This window comes from Oncorhynchus mykiss, chromosome 19 (assembly GCF_057628025.1).
Source record: "Oncorhynchus mykiss isolate SJ-2025 chromosome 19, ASM5762802v1, whole genome shotgun sequence".
Taxonomy (NCBI): Eukaryota; Metazoa; Chordata; class Actinopteri; order Salmoniformes; family Salmonidae; genus Oncorhynchus; species Oncorhynchus mykiss.
Window position 1 is genome coordinate 46,826,381 of NC_143040.1, and position 25,783 is coordinate 46,852,163.

The 25,783-nt window shown below is 41.7% G+C and overlaps 1 protein-coding gene across 4 annotated transcripts in view; it reads right to left on the reverse strand.

Moving 5' to 3' along the window:
• The window catches only part of stxbp6 (syntaxin binding protein 6 (amisyn)), a 156,915-nt gene that overhangs the window by 117,067 nt on the left and 14,065 nt on the right, over nucleotides 1-25,783 (reverse strand). For all 4 annotated transcript variants that reach the window (XM_090209607.1, XM_090209606.1, XM_021574105.3 and 1 more), the window contains exon 2: nucleotides 16,714-16,930. In XM_090209607.1, the coding sequence (XP_090065733.1) occupies nucleotides 16,714-16,867 (154 nt within the window). In that variant the 5' untranslated portion in view covers nucleotides 16,868-16,930. The remainder of the gene's footprint in view (nucleotides 1-16,713; nucleotides 16,931-25,783) is intronic.

Here is a 25,783-nt window from a genome sequence, read left to right on the forward strand (position 1 = left end):
GGGTGACTTCATGCTCAATATCATGTAGCTCGCTCATTTTTGAAGTTCTGTCTAAAACCTTGCTCAGCTATTGTTGCCATCTTATGTTCTTCATTCAAACCATCCCCAGCATCCTATCTGTATGTTTGGCTGTTCTTGGTCATTTGAAAGATGATGCAGCAACAATAACAAACAGAAAACGTATGTTTATTTCCTTGCATTTTCTTCTACCAGATCTATTGTGTTATATTCTCCTACATTCAATTCACATTTCCACAAAATCAGAGTGTTTCCTTTCAAATAATACCAAGAATATGCATATCCTTGCCTCTGGGCCTGAGCTACAGGCAGTTAGATTAGGGTATGTCTTTAGGCGGAAATTGAGAAGGGGGGGGGGGGAATACCCCAAAAAGGTTAAAGAGGTTAAGGGTTGATCTGCGCTTTCTTTCCTAACAGTAGTCAAGCACCCAAGCTAACTGGCTAACGTTGGCTAGCTTGCTAGCTACTTCCAGACACAAATGAGAGAACAGCTCACTGACCAATTTTATTCGCCCTCGCAGAGTTGTTTAGGATGTTTTTATTTTATTCGGAGCGTTGGTGACTGCAACTGGTAAATTCGCTCTTGCTATCAACAGTTGTCGCAGTGACATTCTATTGAAATGGGAACCTGCATAGTGGAGTCTTTGTTAAGAAATGTAGCTAGCTAGGTAAACAATGAACCATAATCCCAACTCATGATGTTACTTCCCTGCATGAATCTACAGGTAGCTAACCAACCAGGTTCAATGTTAGCTAGCTAACATTAGGTTGTAAGAATCAAAGCAAATGGCTCTGATACAAATATCATACGCGTAACGTTAGCTAGCGAGTCAGCTAATGTCAGCTAGCTACACTAACTTGAAAAGGAAGACGGCTTTGTCAAAATTAGAAGTGTGACATATTTGAAAACGTAGCTAGCTAGACTATCTTACCCGTGCTCTGAAATTGAAGTAGATGGCCAAAAAGAATTTACCAGCTACATCGATCAGCAGTTGTTGCAGTGACATTCTATTGAAATGGATACTTGCATAGTGGAGTCTTTTGTGAAGACATGTAGCTAGCTAGTTAAACAATCAACCATAATCCCAACTCATGACGTTACTACCCTGCATAAATCTGCAGGTGGCTAACCAACCAGGTACAATGTTAACATTCTGCTATAATGAAGTCACTGAAACCCTCAAAGCTGTTGCAGTCTGTTTTAGAATCGGTGGCCAGTAATAAACTGGTCTTGAACATGTCTAAAACTAAGAGCATTGTATTTGGTACAAATCATTCCTTAAGTTCTAGTCCCCAACTGAATCCGGTAATGAATGGTGTAGCTGTTGAACAAGTTGAGCAAACTAAATTACTTGGTGTAACCTTAGATTGTAAACTGTCATGGTCAAAACGTATAGATTCAATGGTTGTAAAGATGGAGAGAGGTCTGGCTGTAATAAAGACATGCTCTGCTTTTTTTGACACCACACTCCAAAAAGCAAGTTCTGCAGGCTCTGGTTTTGTCTAATCTTGATTATTGTCCAATTGTGTGGTCCAGTGCTGCAAGGAAAGACCTATTTAAGCTGCAGCTGGCCCAGAACAGAGTGGTACATTCTGCTCTTAATTGTAATCAGAGGGCTGATATAAATACTATGCAAGACAGTCTCTCTTGGCTAAGAGTTGAGGAGAGTGACTGTCACTTCTTTTCAGAAGAAACATTGTGTTGAAATTCCTCAATTGTTTGCATAGTCAACTTACACACAGCTCTGACACACACACACACTTGTCCCACTAGACATGCCACCAGGGGTCTTTTCCACAGTCCCTAAATCCAGAACAAATTCAAAAAAGCGTACAGTATTATATAAAGCTCTTATTGCATGGAACTTCCTTCTCATACTGCTCAAATAAACAGCAAACCTGGTTTCAAAAAACAGATAAAGCAACACCTCATGTCACAATGCCTCTCCCTTATTTGACTAGATAGTTTGTGCGTATGCATTGATATGTAAGCTAGGTGTGCCTTATTTAAATGTATGTAGTTCTGTCCTTGAGCTGTTCTTGTCTATTGATGTTCTGTATCATGTTTATGTTAAGTGTTTTGTGTGGACCCCAGGAAGAGTAGCTGCTGCTTTTGCAACAGCTAATGGGGATCCTAATAAAATACCAATACCAAACTAGCTAGATAGGAATAATAAGACCATACACGTAACGTTAGCTAGCCAACAGTACACTAACTTGAACTGAAAACGTCTGTCAAAATTAGAAACGTGTAATATCGTAAAATGTAGTAAACTAGATTATCTTACCCGTATACATCATTGATGGACGCCTCTCCCTGTCAGAGGCCATGGTTGCCCTTAATTAGCTATCATACTCGAATTCCACTGATTTCAAAACTCGGTCCTCCAGAAAGTGGAGAGCAACACTTAACGATGAAACATTTTTTTAAAGCAGCGTTAGACAGGATTACTTACAGTGCACATACTAACCATCTCAAATAGATGTGTGCTATATGGCAGACCAAACCAAACTCATCTCTTGGCCTTGTGTTTTAAGTAATTGTCCTGCTGAAAGGTGAATTCATCTCCCAGTGTGTTGGAAAGCAAACTGAACCAGGTTTTTCCTCTAGGATTTTGCCTGTGCTTAGCTCTATTCCATTTATTTTTATCCCCCAAAAACGCCCTGATCCTTGCCGATAACCACCATGCCCATAAGATGATGCAGTCACCACTATGCTTGAAATTATGAAGAGTGGTATGCAGTGATGTGTTGGATTTGCCCCAAACATAACACTTTCTATTCAGGACAAGTTAATTTGCCAAAAATGTTTGCAGTTTTACTCTAGTGCCTTATTGCAAACAGGATGCATGTTTTGGAATATTTGTATTCTGTACCGGCTTCCCTTTTTTCACTCTGTCATTTAAGTTTGTATTGTGGAGTAACTACAATGTTGTTGATCCAACCTCAGCTTTCTCCTATCACTGCCATTAAACTGTAAAATAGTTAAAGGTCACCATTTGCCTCATGGTGAAATCCCTGAGCGGTTTCCTTACACTCCGGCAACTGAGCTAGGAAGGACACCTTTATTTTTAGTGACTGGGTGTATTGATACACCATCCAAAGCGTAATTAATAACTTCACCATTCTCAAAGGGATATTCAATGTCTGCTTTTTAATTTTTTAATAGGTGCCCTTCTTTGCCTGGCCTTGGAAAACCTCACTGGTCTTTGTGGTTGAGTCTGTTTAAAATTCACTGCTGACTGAGGGACCTTACCGATCATTGTATGTGTGGGGTACAGAGGTGAGGTAGTCATTCAAAAATAATTTTAAAACACTTGTTAGATTTGTACTCCTGAACTTAGTCTTGCCTTAACAAAGGGGTTGCATACTTACTGACTCAAGACATTTCAGCATTCCATTTCAATACATTTGTAAAAATGTATAAAAAAATATATAATTCCACTTTGACGTTATAGGCCAGTGGCACAAAATCTCAATTGAATCAATTTTAATTTCGGTCTGTAACAAAATGTGGGAAACGTTGAGGGGTGTGAATACTCTGAAGGCACTGTATATGTAAGTGTTTGCTACATTTACACAGGCCCTTGGGCTAGATGCTATGTGCATTCCTCATTGAGCATGTCACCCGTGTGAAAGTGTGGATTATTCATGGTATACCGCACTCAGAGATGACAAATGAAAGCAATAAACGTGCAGCATTCACTTAAACCCCCCCTTTCAGAAATAATCTTCAATGAATATGCAGTGAAGGGAAGTGGACTCCTGAAGACCATTCTCCCTCCATGCAATAAGATGAATGTGTATAGGCAGACTGAGCATACTGCAAGACTACGTTGAGGGATTGCGGCTGAGAAACTCCTCTGGCAGTTTAGGGTAATAAAATGGACAGGAACCAACGACCTATGAGTTTGAGGAATGTCATTAATCCAAAATTACTTTAGGGGCAAATGCTGCTCCTGCTGTAGAGCGGGAGCAAATGGATCAAGTGCCAAAGATAAAATGTGACAGGCAAGAGGAATACAATGTGATGTGTGAAAATGGAAATGAGTAACGAGACAAGCCACCAATCTGAAGTCTCCAAAAGTGTATCTTTATTTATGTGCCAGGGTAAAGGAGCATTGTATTTGTTATTCCCCGTTACCAAACCACAAGGCCGGAGAGAGAGCAGAACTAATATTTGCTTTTGAGAAAGAGAAAAGTGCAGACTGTTCTGCAAAAAGCTGATCGATAATTCTCTGACACTGACAATAAGTTACAACCTGCCAATGAGCCAATTCATTGTCCTGATGAATTGGCTTGGGTTGACAACAACCCTAAGCAACATTTTGTTAAGACAGATAGGGTAGTTTTCCCCCCAATGTAATCTATATTCAGAAGCACTAGGAGACCATACTCGTGGGACTGGTTCAGCGGACTTTGGTTGCAGTGCAAACGGCAGAGAGTGTAAAGGGGCAAAACCCCTCACTGAAAGAAAGGAAAGCATTAGGCTGAATTCCATTTAGTCATTCTTAGTGTATCATGAAGAAACTTAATTTCAAATCAATCATTCTAGTTTCCAATGACGTTATTCCCTCATGGGGAAACCAGTGGGGTGAAGATGCTGATACGAGTACTATATCAGAAAACACCCTGCCACTTTTGCCTAGTAAGACAAGAGCACAATATCACTACAAAAGGGCTTCTCTGTGGGTAAGTGAAATGTATATATTCCTGAGGCCTTTGTACCAGATAGACACAGATTTTTGTAGGGAGATAGTAGCCTCCTGCCTACTGCCTCTGTAGTGTGACAGACAGCTCAATCTGAGATCTCATTGCGTGGCGGAAACTAGATCTGCCTCAACTGGGAGCATCCGAAAGCAACAGAGGCTTCTCTAAAACAGGCAGGAGGCACTGAGAAACTTGAGCCCTGGAGCGATCCCAAAGAGAGGGAAAGACAGTGACAGCACCGGGAGCCATAATCATCCAGAGGTTGTGACTAATTCATGATGGCGTCTCTCTCAATGTTTTATTTATGCAGCACTGGGGGTCTCGGATGGCACCCCTCTGTTGGACAGGGGGGGGTGTATATCAGTCCACGGCACAAATTACACTCCCACCGCCACTTGGGAAGATTGAGAGCCATGTATGAGTGTGTGTGGAATTAAGAGTTGTGGAATAAGCATTTGGCTCATGTAACATCCTGAGATAGGGCAAACTTTGTGATTTACTGTGAGCTGGATCCACCGTCTTTGTTTTGCATTGTTCCTAGCATGGCATATTCATGCACAGCATGGCTTAAAATGATAAACCTATTTGAAAACAACAGGGGGAACTTGAACTGCTGCCTTAATGACATTTCTGCTCCTACTGGAAATAAATTGAAAATGTGTTAATGCTTACACTATGTAGTACAGTCAAAAAAAAGTTTTGTTTGGAACGGTAGAAGTCACGGCGTTGTCCATTACCATATAGCCAACTCTGAAGGCTACACCTTAAATTAACTCTGAAGGCTACAGAATACCGAAATCTGGATCAATATTTGATATGTAACATTATATTCTCTCCTCAATTGGTCAGGATTTTGTAAAAACCAAAGACCTATTAAAAGCGTTTGGGTAAACCACACCACTCATATTTTCCACATCTCGAAGCCTCTTTTCCCAGTAAGGCCTATCAGATGCTAAGTCCCTGGAAAACTCCCTCTCCCTCTCCACAGACATCCTCCTATCCTGCAGGAGCATGGAATTGTCACTAAACATACCAGACAGATGAATGAACCAGACCCAAACCATTCAGACTGCATGGCTGTGGTCTCCTGTTGTGTTTTTTTTAGAAAGACCAAATCAAGGGCAGGGAAACTTTAAAACCTCTACAGGATCGATGTCCCTGTACTGGGACGGTTAAGCTAATGCGCTAATGTGATTAGCATGATGTTGTAAGTAACAGAAAACATCCCAGGACATAGACATGTCTTACTTGGGCAGAAAGCTTAAATTTGTGCTAATCTAACTGCACTGTCCAATTTACAGTAGCTATTACAATGAAAAGATACCATGCTATTGTTTGAGGAGAGTGTACAACAACAAAAAAGATTTATCATGGCACCTGGTTTGATACATTCACCTCTGAAGTTAAATAATGTACTTACATTCAGTAATGTTGCTCTGATTTGTCACCCTGAGGATCCTGGAAATAAAATGTAGCATAGTTTGATCAAAATCTATTTTTATATACAAATGTACAGTTTAAAGCGCTGCCGTCTCTGGCTCTACACCCAACCCGCACAGCCATTTAGATGTGTGAAAGTTAGAGTATAAGCGAATGATCCATCATGTATGACATTCCTAGGAGTGTGTAAACTTTATAAAAAATAAAAATATATATATATGGTAATACAAAATATGTTCTCTATAGTTATGCACTTGAAAATGTATCAATTGACCAATTCGGCACATTTGGGCAGACTTGACACAAAATATTGTTCAGTATTGCAATGCTTCACTGGATCAATCTGAAACTTTGCACACACACACTGCTGCCATTTAGTGTGCAAAATCTAAATTGCACCTAAACTGCAATATTATTTTAAAGGCCTTTCTCTAGCATTTCAAAGATGGAAAAAAATTCATAGTTTTTTTGTATAATCTTTTACCAGATCTAATGCGTTACATTCTCCTACATTAATTTCACATTTCCACAAACTTCAAAGTGTTTCTTTTCAAATGGTATCAAGAATATACATATCCTTGCTTCAGGTCCTGAGCTACAGGCAGTTAGATATGGGTGTCATTTTAGGCAAACATGTAAAAAAATGGGTCTGATCCCAAGGTTTTAAATAAGACATTGGTTTTGTTGGCTTATTTTGAGTGGACTCTAGAGGGAAAGGGTCACTATGATTACTACATTCTACAACAGTCTCACGTAGCACTAGATACTGTGCTCTACAATATTAATATGAACTAATCAAATTATGAATTAATAAAACATTAAAATGTGGTCAAAAGCTGGCATTAAATATTTTTCCATCTTTGGCCAGCCTTAATTCTCAAACCATTATTTTTCCAAACATCTCTGAGGCAGTTTAATACTGCTGAAGTAGAAAGTGGTTGGAAGTCACTGAGAAGCTGTAAATAAAGCAGGTTATTAAGTGTTAAGTCATGAAGGCTTTCCGTTTGACAAGTACAGGGCACTGGCCAATTATATGCATGGCTGCCTTTTACAACAGCCACTACAGAGACTTTGTATAGGACTTTGTTTTTCTTTTTATCCTCCCTACATTTTCAATGCTGTCAATTTATTTTAACCCATTGCACACCTCACAGATGATGCTCTGGTACCACCAAACAACAGCCGAAAAGTTGAAATGCAAAGAGGAAATGTACCTTTGGTTCAACTTTGGTCATGATGGCTGAGAGGTTGCCCTTGTGTATCTAACTATCCAATCACCTCATTGTTATCCTCTGCGCCGTTGTCCCCTAAGAGCATCAGCTCAACACAAGCTGTGAAACATTAACCACCATGACTTTCAAACATTTAGAAAGTAACTACATCTCTCAGCAGAGAAGAGACATCCAATCTAGAGTTTGTCTGGTTCCAAACGCCTCCGTCAGATGCATCCTCTGCTACATGTTAAGAGTTTGGAACCAGCCGACCCCACTTGTTGTTGTTACTGTAAGTCAAACATGGGCATTGGTGAGCACTCCAAAGCTACAGGACATGAGGGAAAGGGGGATACCTAGTCAGTTGTCCAACAATGTATTCACCTAAAATGTGTCTTCCGCATTTAAACCAACCCCTCTAAAATCAGAGGTGCGGCAGGCTGCCTTAAATCGACATCCACGTCTTCGGCGCCCAGGGAACAGTTGCTGCCTTGCACAGGGGCAGAACGACAGTTTTCCCTTGTCAGCTCGGGGATTCGGCCAAAACGCTCTAACCACTAGGCTATCTGCCGCCCCAGGAGCTTGTTTACTGGTCTCATGGAGAAGATTTTGAACATATTCTTCTTTGGCCTTGAGCCAAGCTGTTAAAAGCCTCACTCAGACTTGGGTATACGTATACAATTCATTTTTGTGGCATCTACAAGAAAACATGCATGGCATCAGGAATTCCACATTTTGTAAACATAAGCTTATTAGCTCTGATCCATTACACCACACAAGTACACACCATTGACACACTAACTCAAATATATAGCAGTATGCCATCTCCAGATCATTTGTCTGATGCATAGATATTCAATAAAAGTCTGTCCCATTATAGATTTAAAATCTTGGAGGGAACTCAAAGCACTAACTCCTTGTCCAAATATCCCCCCTTCCACCTCTCCCCTCTCCTCTGTTCCCCTCCAGTGTGAGAAGAGACCCTCACAGGCTCTGTGCAGCCTTAAATCAGGAGCTGAGGAGAGGTTGCAGCCAAAGGGCAAGGTGGGGAGGAGAGAGGAATGTAAAAAGAAAAAATCTAAATAACACACCACCTCCTCTTCTCCTCAACTATCAGAGTTCCAGTCATAAAGAGATGGGGATCCCTACTGCTAAACAAAAACATGTTACTTCTACACAGCCAAAGAAATGACCACAGTAAAGTCACTGGGCTGCAAAGTGGCAAGAGCTGTAATGGAGGAGTTTATATACATGCCAAACTAACCCGGATTCAGATGACCATTCTACCCATTCTAGATTACGGAGACATCATTTATAGATCGGCAGATAAGGGTGCTCTCAAGTGGCTAGATGTTTTTTTACCATTCGGCCATCAGATTTCCCACCAATGCTCTTTACAGGACATATCACTGTACTCTATACTCCTATGTAAACTGGTTCTCTCTGTATTCTCGTCACAACACCTACTGGTTGATGCTTATTTATAAAACCCTCTTAAGTCTCACTCCCCATCCAACACCCATTCTGCCAGTCACATTCTGTTAAAGGTCCCCAAAGCACACACATCCCTGGATCACTCCTCTTTTCAGTTCGCTGCAGCTAGCGACTGGAAAAAAACTGCAACAAACACTCAAACTGGACAGATTTATCTCAATCTCTTCATTCAAAGACTCAATCATGGACAGTCTTATTGAGAGTTGTGGCTGCTTTGTGTGATGAATTGTTGTCTCTTCTTGCCCCTTGTGACATTTTGGTAATGGAGTGTATAAACGTGACATGGAATTTTGTCACAGAAAATAGTAGGTTTGCAGTATGGATCAGATGAAATGGAGGTCATTGCCACTAAATAAATTCATAGGGAAGTTTTAGGTGTGCCACAGAATGTTATATCCCATCAAGTTGTGCAACTGTTCAAAAAAAGTTTGGCAACCACTGGTGCATACAAATCTAACTACAGACCCAGTTACTGGCATTGGCATACACTAAGCTTGGGCGGTATCCAGATTTTCATATCATACTGTCCTTCACTCATCCCAGGATTTACGGTATTACCGGTATAGCACACAAGGGGGTACTAAAAACACAAGAAAAGGCCTTTATTACCAGAACGCTAACAGAATTAGCATAAAATAGTGAAATCACATCGACGCTGTTCTAAAAAAATTAAAGCTACAAACAAACTAATTGCAGACAGGCAACTCCAGCTCATGAAGTTATCCAAGCATAGCTAGTAGCTACCCAATGTCATTTTCAGTGAGTGTGGACATTTACAAGCGAAAGGGAATGAGATTTTTTTTTTTTAAAGGAACAAAGTTGTGATTAATGTTTTTCCAAAGGAAGAGCAGCACGCATACACTGAGCAGAGGGGAGAAGAATGGAGGAAAAAAACACTAATAGGAAGCACAGGAAAAAAAATAACTCATCCAGAGCTCTTTGACTTCGAGCAGAAAGCCATAAGATATGTGATGTTAGTAGTGAATTACATATAAGTGTAACTTCATCACTTCATGTGCACCGCACAACGGAGACTCTCCAATAGTTATTGAACACTATATAGACTCACCGGCTCCTGCTTCCTCCCGTTGTGCTATTTACGAACACGTGACTGTTCTGGGGAACTACACTAAGCTTCACAATGTGACAGGTGAAATGAAGAACGCAATATGCTTCATCCAACATATTGCACAAGTTGACTGCAGGTTTTAACTTAAGAAAGTAGCTACAAATATTCAAATCTATTGAAAAACTTCAAAGAAATAGTTTTGAAGGTATTTACAATGTTGAGAAACCATCCTATGGCTTTTTCCAAATACCCCAGTATACGGTATACCGCACAAGCCTAGCTTGCACACACACATTCGCAGACAGGCACATACAGTCCTACACACAGATACCATCCTGCTGATGTGGCTGAGGGAGTCCTGCACTCTCTCCACTCTAAATACTGAAAGCAAAGTGCCGCATCAATCTGCAGCGGCTTACTGCATCATCAGCCTTGAGAAGAATACAGAACATTCCTCAAAACCAACACCAGACCAACCAAGTCGCACCTCCACAAACACTTATTTGTCAAGACTGAGAACATTGTGACTTCATTTCAAGCTAAACACTCAGGAACTTTTTTCAAATCCTGGCAAAGAAATGTAAATCCAACTTTGACTTTCTCGTCACGACTACTTTCATGAGGTAAGATGCCTGAAAACACTTTCATACAGCAACGACCTGGGGGAGAGTTGCAGAGGAGAGAGGAGAAGTACAATGATCCAATATTTCTTAAGTTAACTATATGCGACTTTGAAGTGCTGAGAGATTCCGTGTAACCTTTCCCTGATGGATACCTGCCTTTAAAAGCACTGTCATCCATCTTGTAGCGCAGATGGTGTCAATGCTTTCCATCTCTCTCTCTAAATAAATATGCATCCATCCTCGTTCCATCTGGACCGTGTGGGTTACACTGACCTCTCTGCAAAACCACATGTGAATACATAATCATGGTGGGGAGGATTTCTGCTGTGATTCAGACTTGATAACTAAGTTCAGACAGCTTTCTTGACTTACCTATTCACTACAGCTAAGAAGCTTAGTCTACAAATATGCCTGTGGGGCTACACACCAATCCATCTCCCTACATAATAAATAATCTATGAAGGTGAAGGGGGAGGCGGCTAGCTAACGTTCATAAAATCAGTGACAGATTGGTCCCAATTCAAGTTTGAGATCAATTCTTTCATGTTTGTCAGGCCTTCTGTGCTTGGTGGAGTATGTCTCAGGGTCACATATACCTACAGGGGGATGGGCTGCTGGAATGTCGACACACACAGAGAGAGACACACACGCACACAGATACCCTTTACACATGCAACCATGGTCATCCACACCAGGGTGAACACACAAGCACATCATGCATACAAAAGCACACAAACGTACACCTGCATAAGCACTTAGCATACACACACACACACACACACTTGTTAGTGTGACATGGCAGGGTCTTGCTGTGTATTGATCAGACAGGAACAGCTCCATATCACAGCCTGTTCCTCATTTCCTGCTCTAAACTCCATTAAGCCCTGACCAGCCTCCGACACACAGACAGACAAACGGGCAAACGATACAAGAACATCCAAAACTGCAAAGGTGCTGGTTTACCCTTTGTTTATACTGTACTTTGTCAATATAGACTTCAACACTTGTTTAGCTGTCCTGCCCAGTGTAAAAGCCCTTAGATTCAGTACTGGAGAGAGACAAACATGGGAACACAGCGATCAAAGTCTGATCCCACTGACTTGGCCCTGCCTGGGTTCCTGGCACTGCGCCAGCACTTTCCTTCTCTCTCATACAGAGTACAAAGCCCTGATGCACTATCCTTTAGGTGTGTGTGTGTGTGTTTGTGTGAGTGACAGAGACTGAGATCAATGTCCTTTTATACAAGCTTATAGAGCACACACACAGCATCAACAGCATCCACTGTACCACTGTTTATGTCCCAACTTCCTTCCAATGTCTGACTACATTTCCACCAATTCAACCCCATTTTATAAAAAGCAGTGCAAGAGTTTCCAGACATTAATCCAACAGTGTATACATTACACCCTGTTTAATACATTCCTATAACACTGACAGTGCAGCGATAGTACATTTTAATAGCCAGCCCATTGATTTTAGGAAAATAATGCTCCAGGAAATGCCCTGTAGTGGAGTCATTTAAGTAACACTATTCTACTTGATGATCCCAGAGTACACTGACTCACTTGCTAGTTATGGCCCTCCTGGCCAAACAGTCAAGTCAGCGAGCGTTCGTGTGGTTCCTGCCGAGACAGAAGTGAAAGACAACAAGGAAAAGTGCAGTCGCAGCATCTTGTCCAGGCCTATAGGGTTCAGTGAAGAATGCACCGACCGCACATCTCCCTGAGAACAACAGAACATCCATCCAATTCACACCCACTAAACTCCCACTCAGTGAACAAAACACACACCTTTAAACTTTTAGCTTTCTTGTTGCTAGAAGTCAATTGTACAAAATCATGGCCTTGAGCATGAATTGATTTAAGATCAACGCTGTAAAGAACACCTTGTCAAGACCAACATTGGCAGTAATTTAATTTCACTGTGCATTGAGCACCAATAAATTAAAATCAGGCTACTTGGTGACATTTATTCAATAACGGTTATGTGTCATGATAAAGTGCATTGTATGCAAACGTAACGAGACCATTCATGACAATGTTCTGAGAGACCTCTCGCATAGTCTGAATGAAAGGATGCTCTACTCTCTGCTTGAGTAAAGACATGCGGTAGGGCACTATACCAGTAATGGACTGACTGGACCGATCTGAACGGCATCCATCTTGCCTGGGGTCACTGGCTGTAGCGGTACACTACGTTCAGTGGCCAGAGAAAGTGAAGTACAGTAGAGCGCTCTGGGCTCACTGATCCTAGGTCAGTATGGTGGCCATGTCAACACAGTAGCCTTACTGTACCAAAGGCGTGTCAATAGCTTCTTACATAATAAAAGTGCCTCTGTATTTCGATGGGCCTCACTGTCTACTGTTCTGTACCACTGGAGCAGCAGTCATGGGATTGTCAACTCATCCTTGAGGTTTTCCCATACACACAAGCACGTACAGAAGTATGGCTGTCAATGACAACAACAAAAAAAAATCATAAATGGTGGTCGACCAAGAGTCAGCTGTTCTTTCGATTGGTAGTCATTTTCAACAACATAAAAATCCGGCCGTTGAAATCAGGTTCATTCTCAGTTCTGAATGAAAGTTGAAAACAAGTAATTTATAGAGGTCAAAGTTTGGACCAAATCAAGACCAGACAAAATCTAAACCAAACATAAACATTGATCATTGGTTCAGATTTGGTCTGGACCAATGTCCGTGGAAGTGACAGCCAAAAGGCATCGGCCCGTGCTTACTGTGCTTACACAATGGAATTTTATGAATGCCCATCCACGTGGTAACCCTACTGTTTGTAAAACAGGCCATTGCACTGGCTTAATTAGTCCTGATACTGGTGACTAATAAAGTTGGCTATTTAAGCACTGAATATCAGCTACCCAACCTTATCAGGAGTTATCATGAGTCTATTTGCAATGTGTTTACACAGCTGGAAAAGCAGAAGTATTTTATTTTTCGCTATGAGCTTGTCATTTTTTTTTTTTTTTACAGATACCAACATGAAACCACTGATCAGGACAATGGGGTAAAACTCCTTCTCCAATCCATAAAGTCCATTTGGGCTATTTGATTGGAGAAACCTGCATTATGTAAAAAAAATGTCTGTCTCATTACATTGTCATACATTTTACCTCCAGCCTTTACCTCCAGCATGTCGATTATAGAAAAGGCCACACTCTTTCCATCTATCCTATATCTGCTACTTGAGTTATGTTAGTTTATTTTATTGACTGAACGTTGGTGGAGCGCCAATCTGAAGTCGTAGATTGCCGAGTATCAACTGCAAGATAAAGAATGGTTGGCTGATTTTGCCTCCACCGTGGACATCATGGCCCCCATGAATGAACTGATCAGCCTCATCAGCCTTGTCAAAACCTTCAAGGGAAAATGAATCCTCCTGACCAGCCAAGTAGAAGCCAACAAGCTCACCCACCTTCCGACACTACTAGTCTGTTCCCTATCAGGTGACCAGCGGGAGAAGTATACGTCGCTGCTGCGTGCTTTGAACAGTGAGTTTCCTCGTCTTTTTGAGGATTTCAAAGTCTTGGAAAATGACCAGCTGTTGGTTCTCTCCTTTCACCTTCAATGTGGACAACGCTCCCACTGACCTGCAACTTCAGCTTATCGATCGTCAGTCTGATGCAGTGAATGGAGAACTATTTAAAACAATGTCACTGACGAGGTTCTATGCATCTCTTGATGAAAAAAAATGCCCAGAAGATGTTTGTACTGTTTGGGTCAACCTATGTATGTGAACAGACATGTTCAGTGATGAAATATAACAAGTCAAGGCACAGTTCATCTCTTTTCTGACTCACCACTCAGCAATCCTGCTCATAGCGACGTCAGAAACTATACCCGACTTCACTGCTCTAGTCAATGCCCATCAGAGACTTCACTCCTCACACTGAGTAGTTTAAATGTAATGTTGCGCTCTCTTGGTGTTTTTGTTCATACCCAATAACAAGAGTTCTGTCCGTGGTGCTGAATGCACAGTGTATATTTCCCTCCGTGTAGTTCATTGCATGTTTAATAATGAAATTACCAACAAATCAGAACATGGTGTGGTTTATATATGTGCATGTTAAAAAAGTAAAATAAGTAGCATATCTGGATGTGATTTACAGTAGATATATCTGTCAACACAGTCATACACATGATGTATAGTCCCGTAATATGATCCTGGCACCCGATGTCAAAAATATATTCTTATGTGGCCCTCCATGGAAAATAATTGCCTAGTCGGTAGTGAATGTGTACAGCTCCTACAAGCTGATGAGCCATATAGAGGGACAGGATCTGTGCTGCTCCACAAAGCACAACCCTTACAAGATGTAGTAGTAGACCTAGCTGCATGTACAAGGAACCCAGAATGGAATTGTGAATGTGCATCCATTCACATTATAGCAGTCAGTGAGACAAACGGAGGATTCTTCTTCCCCATCCAACAAATTCCACCAACAGTCTTTGCATCACAAATTTACAGTGATATTTAAAGCGACGCTATAGAGGTTTTTTTTTTAGTAGTTTTGAAAGTAGTGTTCACAAGCCAAAATGTCTTATTTCTTCCACTCGATGTTGGAACATTGCTGAGGGGATTTGCATCCATTTAGCCACAAGAGCATTAGTGAGGTTGGGCACTGATGTTGGGCGATTCATTCCGAGGGTGTTCAATGGGGTTGAGGTCAGGGCTCTGTACAGGCCAGTCAAGTTCTTACACACCGATCTCGACAAACCATTTCTGTATGGACCTCGCGTTGTGCACAGGGGCATAGTCATGCTAAAACGGGAAAGGGCTTTACCCAAACTCCAGCCCCAGACCATTATTCCTCCTCCGCCAAACTTTACAGTTGGCACTATGCATTCGGGCAGGTAGCGTTCTCCTGGCATCCACCAAACCCAGATTCGTCCGTCGGACTGCCAGATGGTTAAGTGTGATTCATCACTCAAGAGAACGTGTTTCCACTGCTCTAGAGTCCAACTGTGGCGAGCTTTACACCACTCCAGCTGACACTTGGCATTGCTCATGGTGATCTTAGGCTTGTGCGCGGCTGCTTGGCCAGTTCTTGTGCTGACGTTGCTTCCAGAGGAATTTTGGAACGCGGTAGTGAGTGTTGCAACTGAGGACAGACGATTTTCAGCAATCAGCGGCCCCGTTCTGTGAGCTTGTGTGGCCTACCACTTCGCGGCTCAGCCATTGTTGCTCCTAGACGTTTCCACTTCACAATAACAGCACTTACAGTTGACCAGGACAGCTCTAGCAGAGCAGAAATGTGACTGACTTGTTGTAAAGGTGGCATCTTATGACAGTGCCACGTTGAAAGTCACTGACCTCTTCAGTAAGTCCATTCTACTGCCAATGTTTTCCTATGGAGATTGCATGGCTGCATATATCAATATTTATTTTTCTTCTTGCAATTCGTATATGTTACAAATCCACTTCGCACAACACGTTACGAATTTATAGGTGCTTTAAGATCTAAGAAAAAGGTGCCCAAGAATTTAAAAAATAATAATAATCTGACCAATAGGGAAATGGTGAAGAGGAGTGCTGTACAGTACTACAGACATCAGGGTAAAAAGAGTGTCAACTGTCATATTACACCATGTTGTAATTACTTACTGGAAGACTACATTGAGTCTTGACGCAGTGGCACCAGCGAGGTAGTTTTGGCCTTCAAGGTTAAGGTTAACAGCAGTAAATAGGCTCTTCAGAGAGCGTATTAGAAGGTGAATTGAAGGGGACGTGTGTTGTAATGTGGCTGTGGTCTCTCTAGCATGTTACCTCAAGTCCAGGCTGATAACACTGACAGTGAGGATAATCACTCTGGGCACACATTGGATCAGATGCAGTACAGCCCCCTCTAGTCGGTCCACCAACACACACACCCATACAAATAAACAAACACACACACTCATACCACTGCCATCAAGAAACCTGTCAATAGCAGGGACATTATAGCCACATGCCACAGACAATGCTACAGGGAAACCTGTCAGTCTGGAGTAGTCATCAGCACAGGAGCCCCAGGAGCCCCAGCACTCACAGATATGAAGAGAGGAAAGGAACACAAGACTGTAAAGAGAGGAACGGCAAAACGAGAGAAAAAAAACTAGGAAAGGATAGGAGGTAAAAAGAGGAAAGACACCTGAGAGGCAGATGAAGGTCATGTAGTCTCCCTGTCCTCCAGTAGCCAGGAAGGGGATCTTCTTCTTGGTCCTCCTCTTCACCTGCACGGCTGCAAGCATCTTCTCATCGTGGGGCGTGAACACCGCCTTGTTGATGGCTGACTTGGCACTCATCTTGGGGGAGGGGGAGAGTCGCAGAGAGAGAGGGTAGATGGAGAGGAGTTCGTCAGCTCTCCTCTGTGGATGGAAAGAGATAAGATCATTGGTGAGTGTTACTTTGGTGGAAGGGGTTGGGTTATAGGGTTTAATATTTTCCCAGTATTTTACAAATGTTGCATCCTGAGAATAAACCTCTTTTCTCCCGGGTAGCCCGGTATTTCCTGCCAAAACCAGAAGTGTAATTCAAAACGATATGAAGCATATAATTTTTTTTTTTTTTAAATCAAGCCTGATGCTTCCTGAGCCTGATAAGCTATACATTATATACAGTGGGGCAAAAAAAAGTATTTAGTCAGCCACCAATTGTGCAAGTCCTCCCACTTAAAAAGATGAGGCCTGTAATTTTCACCACAGGTACACTTCAACTATGACAGACAAAATGAGAAGAAAAAAAATCCAGAAAATCACATTGTAGGATTTTTAATGAATTTATTTGCAAATTATGGTGGAAAATAAGTATTTGGTCAAAAACTAAAGTTTCTCAATACTTTGTTATATACCCTTTGTTGGCAATGACAGAGGTCAAACGTTTTCTGTAAGTCTTCACAAGGTTTTCACACGGTTGCTGGTATTTTGGCCAATTCCTCCATGCAAATCTCCTCTAGAGCAGTGATGTTTTGGGGCTGTTGCTGGACAACACGGACTTTCAACTCCCTCCAAAGATTTTCTATGGGGTTGAGATCTGGAGACTGGCTAGGCCACTCCAGGACCTTGATATTCTTCTTAGGAAGCCACTCCTTTGTTGCCCAGGTGGTGTGTTTGGGATCATTGTCATGCTGAAAGACCCAGCCACGTTTCGTCTTCAATGCCCTTGCTGATGGACGGAGGTTTTCACTCAAAATCTCACGATACATGGCCCCATTCATTCTTTCCTTTACACGGATCAGTCGTCCTGGTCCCTTTGCAGAAAAACAGCCCCAAAGCATGATGTTTCCACCCCCATGCTTCACAGTAGATATGGTGTTCTTTGGATGCAACTCAGCATTCTTTGTCCTCCAAACACGACGAGTTGAGTTTTTACCAAAAATTTATATTTTGGTTTCATCTGACCATATGACACTCTCCCAATCTTCTTCTGGATCATCCAAATGCTCTCTAGCAAACTTCAGACGGGCCTGGACATGTACTGGCTTAAGCAGGGGGACATGTCTGGCACTGCAGGATTTGAGTCCCTGGCGGCGTAGTGTGTTACTGATGGTAGGCTTTGTTACTTTGGTCCCAGCTCTCTGCAGGTCATTCACTAGGTCCCCCCGTGTGGTTCTGGGATCTTTGCTCATCGTTCTTGTGATAATTGACCCCACGGGGTGAGATTTTGCGTGGAGCCCCAGATCGAGGCAGATTATCAGTGGTCTTGTATGTCTTCCATTTCCTAATAATTGCTTCCACAGTTGATTTACTCAAACCAAGCTGCTTACCTATTGCAGATTCAGTCTTTCCAGCCTGGTGCAGGTCTACAATTTTGTTTCTAGTGTCCTTTGACAGCTCTTTGGTCTTGGCCATAGTGGAGTTTGGAGTGTGACTGTTTGAGGTTGTGGACAGGTGTCTTTTATACTGATAACAAGTTCAAACAGGTGCCATTAATACAGGTAACGAGTGGAGGACAGAGGAGCCTCTTAAAGAAGAAGTTACAGGTCTGTGAGAGACAGAAATCTTGCTTGTTTGTAGGTGACCAAATACTTATTTTCTACCATAATTTTCAAGTAAATTCATAAAAAATACTACAATGTGATATTCTGGATTTTTTCTCTCATTTTGTCTGTCATAGTTGAAGTGTACCTATGATGAAAATTACAGGCCTCTCATCTTTTTAAGTAGGAGAACTTGCACAATTGGTGGCTGACTAAATACTTTTTTGCCCCACTGTACATTTTATGAACCCAAGCCCCAAAAAAACTAAATGATTGTGTCATTATCCAATACATATGATTTATAGGCTTTATAGGATTTATAGGCCAGATATGCTTTACGCACGTCATAAAAACATAAAAGCCCATAGATGTAGCTAGCTATATGCTCTCTTGGGTAAATAAATTAAACAAGCTCCAGTAGGCTAATCTTTTTGAGTGTGAACTGTATTACATGGACTGGAATTATGCACCTCCTTCAACTCATGATGAAGCTGGGACAGAACTTTCTGGTGCATCACATGTGGATTCTGGTGCATTACATACAGCCTACAAAGTTAGAAGTATAGGCTAGAGCATGGGTGTCAAACTCTGGCCCGTGGGCCAAATTTGGCCCGCGGGGTAATTATATTTGGCCCGCGAGACAATACCAAATTACTACTAGAGCTGGCCCGCCGGTATTATACAGCGCATTCACCACTAATACTACGAATCCCATAATGCTCTGCTGTTTTCGCGCGCCAATCAGGACAGGACCCAGAAACGCTCTCTCCTCTGTGACAGTAGTCATAGCAACATAGACGCTACAACTGTCAGCGAGCTAACCCTTCCCAAAAATGGCGAAAAGAAAGGCAGAAAACAGGAGCTTTCTGGACAAGTGGGAGGCAGAATATCTGTTTACATATGTAAAAGACAAACCTGTTTGTCTTGTTTGTGGAGTCAACGTGGCTGTAAGTAAGGAGTACAACATTAGACGACACTATGAAATGAAACACCATGACAAATACAAGGACCTGGACATGACTCAAAGGAGCCAGAAAGTAGAGGAGATGAAAATAAGTTTGGTTTCACAACAGAATATGTTTAAAAAAGCCACATCACAAAGCGAGGCTGCTGTAAAGGCTAGTTATATAGTGGCAGCAGAGATCGCAAAATCAGCCCGGCCCTTTAATGAGGGAGAGTTCATGAAAAAGTGCATGATGAAGGTTTGTGACCTCGTATGCCCAGAGAAAAAAACAAGCATTTTCAAACGTGAGCCTGAGCAGGAACACAGTAGCTGATCGCACATGTGATCTTGCCACCAATCTGTATGACCAGCTGATGGAAAAGGGAAAAGATTGTTGCGTTCTCCCTCGCTGTGGATGAGAGCTGCGACGCATCTGATACTGCTCAGCTGTCAGTCTTCATCCGTGGAGTGGACTCAAATCTGTGTGTTACGGAGGAGCTATTAGGATTCAAATCAATGCATGGCACAACCACAGGAAAGGAAATCTTTGAGGAGGTTTCCAAATGTGTAACTGAAATAAAGCTGCCGTGGGATAAACTCGTTGGATTAACGACAGATGGTGCGCCAGCGATGTGCGGTAAAAAGAGTGGACTGGTGGGCATGGTTCGGGAGAAGATGCGGGAAGAGAACTGTGCAGGTGAGCTAACTGTTTACCACTGCATCATACATCAGGAAGCACTGTGTGCCAAAGCCCTAAAGATGGAACATGTTATGACCACAGTAACACAGGTAGTTAACTTTATAAGAGCCAAAGGTCTAAATCACCGCCAGTTTAAATCTTTTCTGGAGGAGTGTGGTTCGGAATACGCAGACGTGCCATATCACACAGAGGTGAGATGGCTAAGCAGAGGAAAAGTACTGAACAGATGTTTCGAGCTGCGTGAGGAAATATGTCAATTCCTGGAAACCAAAGGGAAGGATACAGCAGAGCTCCGGGAGCAAAAGTTCCTGTGTGAGCTGGCCTTTCTCTGTGACATCTCGAGCCATCTCGATGCGCTGAACCTGCAGCTTCAGGGGCGGGGGCGCATCATCACAGACATGTACGCTGCAGTGAGGGCCTTCAAAACTAAACTGTGCCTGTGGGAGAATCAGATGCTGCAAGGAAACCCTTGCCATTTTCCCTGCTGCCAATCCATAAAAGCGCAGATCTCTACCGCCGTGTTCCCATGCGCACAGTTTGCTGAAAAACTCAGTGTTCTCGCTGCTGAGTTTAGCCGGCGATTTGCAGACTTCGATGCCCAGAAATGCAAGTTTGAACTGCTTAGTAATCCCTTCGCAGTTGATGTGGAAAATGCACCAACCAACATCCAAATGGAGCTGATTGAACTCCAGTGCAACGACACGCTGAAGTCAAAGTATGATGCTGTGGGCGCCGCACAGTTTCCACGGTTCATCCCTGACACAATGCCTCAGCTCCGCACCCAAGCTGCTCAGATGCTCTCCATGTTCGGCAGCACTTATCTATGCGAGCAACTTTTCTCCTCGATGAAGATGACCAAAACAACTCACAGGAGACGTCTGACTGATGAACATCTTCGCTCGATACTGAGGATTTCTTCAGCTCAGAGCTTGAGCCCAGACATTGATGAACTAGCATCCAAGAAGAGATGCCAGGTATCTGGCTTGGGCACATCAGATTAGACCAGTGTGCAATAATTAACGTTTTCTTTATGCACTTTTTCTTGCTACAAGGCATGGGCTTGAATGGTTGATTGATTTATTATCATTTTATTTGTAAAATTATTAGCCAGTGGAAAAAGTTTATTTTGGTATTTAAATCAGAAGGCTGCAAATGGAAGAGGCATACAATTTTTATTTAAATTTTATTTATTTAATAAATGAATGCCATTGATGTGTTTTTTCATTTGAAATTCGATTTTGCATGTCTCCACTATTAAATTATATATTGTATGGTAATAAGCGATGCTTGTTCCATATTCAATGTTAAAGCAAAACTTGTTTGGGTCCATATTAAAAGGTTAATTTGTTCAATGTTGGCCCGTGACTTTGTTCAGGTTTTACATTTTGGCCCACTGGGTATTTGAGTTTGACACCCCTGGGCTAGAGAATTTGATTTTAAAATATAATAGCCTCCTATTAATACAAATAGGCCCGGACTCATATACATTTTATAATATTTCCCCTAATGTTATAGCCTACCTCTTTCTATTGTTGCTTCATTCTTTCCTCACAACAGTTAAGTTACGTTGTCCTCATCTTCATTATTCTAATGACATACTTGTATAATAGGACTATAATTAGATTCAGACGGCTTTCACGAAGATTGAATTGTTATATGTCTGAATAAATAAATGCTATAGCCAACCGCCATTCTCGCTTCTTTCAAATGACCCGTGAGTTCTATTGTCGGCTGTAATTAACAGTCAGCAAACAACAGCTTACACCCCTCTTTGAATAGTCTATTGCTATGAGAAATACACACAAAAAAGTCCAGCAAACTATTCTAGTCTAGCTTTTCTTGCATGGGACCCCAAGAGCTAAGGAGCTTTTTTTAAGGAGAGAGGCCAGAGGAGCACAGGTGTATGCATATTGCACAAGAGACAGAGGCTATAAGTTAGAAGCTTATTATGCATAACCCATCATTAATTAGCTAAATAGAAGGCTGCATTGAATGTATTACCTGAAAGATGTAAGCTAGGACATCTATATATGCATATATCAATCTTATACAGGAGTATCTATTTTTGGATGCAATTTGAATCTAATTGAGAAAGACTGCGAGAGTGCTTGCGCATGCATTGATTTAATGCAACAACATCCGAGTGACAGGCTGTTTTAAAACTCTGCAGGTGCAAAAAAATACATCTTCACATTCTTCCAGAATCTCCCATAAGTGTTCAATTGGGTTGAGATCTGGTGACTGAGTCAGTCATGGCATATGGTTGACATTATGTTCATGCTCATCAAACCATTCAGTGACCACTTGTACCCTGTGGATGGGGGCATTGTCATCTTGTTGGGGCATAGCCATTGTAGCCAAAAGAATTCCCTGCCCAGCATTTTTACAATTGACCCTAAGCACGAGAGGATGCTAATTGCTTGATTAACTCAGGAACTACACCTGTCTGGAAGCACCTGCTTTCAATATACTTTGTATCCCTCATTTACTTAAGTGTTTCCATTATTTTGGCAGTTACCTGTAGCTCTCACTTTCACATAAATCATGCATTGTCAATGCAAACTTTCTCCAGAGCATTCTATCCTAAATCAATCAGTCCAGCCAATATCACAGAATTATTCTTATAATGAAGGGAGGAAGAGACACACTGGTAGAAACAATGTCTTTGTTACATGTCAGAAGAAATCACATACCCAGAAATCACATTGCGAAAGCAGTGAGATCAGTCCCGGAAGAAATAAAATAAAAATGGCCATTACATCCGACTGCTCTGTGCTTTTCCAGTCCCCAGCGTCAGAAAGACCACTCCAATCTCATTTCAGAAACATTCTGCTCCCCAAAATAAATGGCCCTATAAAAGAATGTAATGACAGAATGAGTGACCGCCTCCAATATGGAAGACAGGCCATCGTTTGTGGAGTGGTGCAAATATCGACATCTCTTAATATTACACAGGCAATGTTCCCTCCAACATCTGCTGCAAAATTGTAATGACTTCAGTTAGGAAACTTTTCAGAAACATCTCATTGCCATTGAACAGTCATCACATTTGACATTATTTGAAATACATATTTTAAATGTAACTTTGTTCACATTATAAACTGTGCTTTGCTGATCGTGTCAGAGAAAGCAGTGCTGAGGCAGTGCAAATGTGGTTACATTAATGGAGGAGGCAGTCATAAACAATAGCGTTTAATTGTGTCCAAATGCTCTCCAGGGAACTATGGAGTTTAATCATCGTCTCAGCCAGACACACACACGGAGGTGGTGCACTGGTGATACAAAAATATAACTGTCCGTCACAAAAAATGATACATGAATTAGGCGACTCAGGAGGCATAGCAACAATGCCATCGTCAATTTGGATTTCTAATAAGCAGGCCCAAAATACTTGTTTTTCACACCGCATTGAGCTTCAAATAAGTGTTTGGCAGTTGAGGAGGAGAAACAAAATAGTTTCACAGAAACATAATCCTCAGCGTTGGAAGCTTTGCCAAGACAAATTAATTGTAGGGAAAACACTAACAGCTTTTTGAAGTTTTGATGGAGCCAGAACAGTTGACTTATTAAACCAGATAAGCAAACTACTGTACATCAAGGTTAAGCTTCCAACGCTGAGGATTATGTTTCTGTGAAACTATTTGTTTCTCCTCCTCAACTGCCAAACACTTATTTCAAGCTCTGTTAGGAGAAACACTGAACACCCATGTCTCTTCATCTTCAACAGTCCAGCGAGAAAAACATTCTGGCCTTTCTTTGAGAACAATAAATACAACAGATAATATGAAACGTCAAGAGACATCGAGATTCCATCCAGAAAAGCCAGGATTGTTTACTTTCAGACATTTTGATTTCTGAATCATGAATGGTGCTGCATCTGGCGAGATTTTGTTCTAAGCATTGGCACATTCACCGTTTCTACTGCTAGGTACACCTATCCACAGGGTAACGTTAGGTCACAGTGAACACTATGGGAGAGCACAATTCAACTAGCTTAAAAACCAAACAGTAAAACAATCCAGCTCAGCAAATGGCATTTCAAAATATCAGCAGACTAGGCTCTAAACAAATTGTCTCTCAGAGTAAACATACAAGCCAAGATTTCTTCAACAAAAATGTATTTCCTTGTAGTGTTTAAAACATCCAACACCTAAATCTACAGACAAGTGCATAAAGCAGTGGAAGCTACCCAGATGAGGAAAGGGAGGACCATCCTCCTCAGTGAATTTCATAAAAATCTGAATAGTTAAAGGTAAAAATAAATACAACTAATGATAAAACTATACTACATATTCACGTTAACAAATAATCGATAAAAACACATTTGAAGGTATACAGTAGCCTCAACAGCACTCCCTGGGGTAGCACCACGGGGTAGCGGGAGGACAGCTAGCTTCTGTCCTCCTCTGAGTACATTGAGTGAAATGTTTGTGCTTCTAGTTCCGACAATGCAGTAACAACTACAACAACTACCTTATACACACACAAGTGTAAAGGGATGAAGAATATGTACATAAAGATGTATGAATGAGTGATGGTACAGAACGGCATAGGCAAGATGCAGTAGATGGTATCGAGTACAGTATATACATATGAGATGAGTAATGTTGGGTATGTATACATATAAAAGTGGCATTGTTTAAAGTGGCTACTGATACATGTATTACATAAAGATGGCAAGATGCAGTAGATGGAGGCTCATGGTTCTCACCCCCTTCCATAGACTTACACAGTAATTATGACAACTTCAGGAGGGTGCCCTCCAACCTAAGAGCTCTTGCAGCATGAACTGACATGTCTACCCAATCAAAGAGAATGAATATTGTACTGAAAGCATAACCTACAACTAGCTAGCACTGCAGTGCATGAAATGGGGTGTTTTGACTCAAGAGACAAAGACAAAAGTTGAACAGTTTTGAACAAATTCATTTCTTTGAAGCAAGAGCATTGTATTTTTTCACTTACACAGCTAGCAAATGCAGCTAGCTAGTTTAGCCTACTCAAATGGAGAGGGATGCCTTGTTAGCTAGCTGACTAAGGCTACCAAACACTGGAACTCTTCCAGGTCAAGGTAAACTTTTGGTTTTATTACATTTATTGCCACCGGGGCCACAAGTGTAACTGCTTACCTGTTTGCTGTACTGCATGATTGTAGTGAGTTTACTAACACGTTAGTTCTAGTAGCTATGTTGACTATGACTAGCTAATATGGTGACAACGATGTAAGCTGTGTGTAGCGGTTATCGGTTATAGTATGAAGGTTTGGCTTGGAAAGGTTTTTCGCCTGGTCACAGACAGCTGTTGTGTTGGGCACTGAAGTCCACAAGCGAAGAGAAAAGGTGAGAGGAGGAGTGCGTGTAGATGCAAGAACCTATTGATGTTACATTGAGCTGAGTGAATGAAATATGAATGACAGTCATTCAATATGCAGTAATAGAAATAAGGCCATGTAGGGGCCTCCCGAGTGGTGCAGCGGTCTACGGCACTGCATCGCTGGGATGTCCTTGTCCCATCGTGCTCTAGCAACTCCTTGTGGCAGGCCGGGAGCCTGCAAGCTGACTTCAGTCGCCAGGTGTATGGTGTTTCCTCTAACACATTGG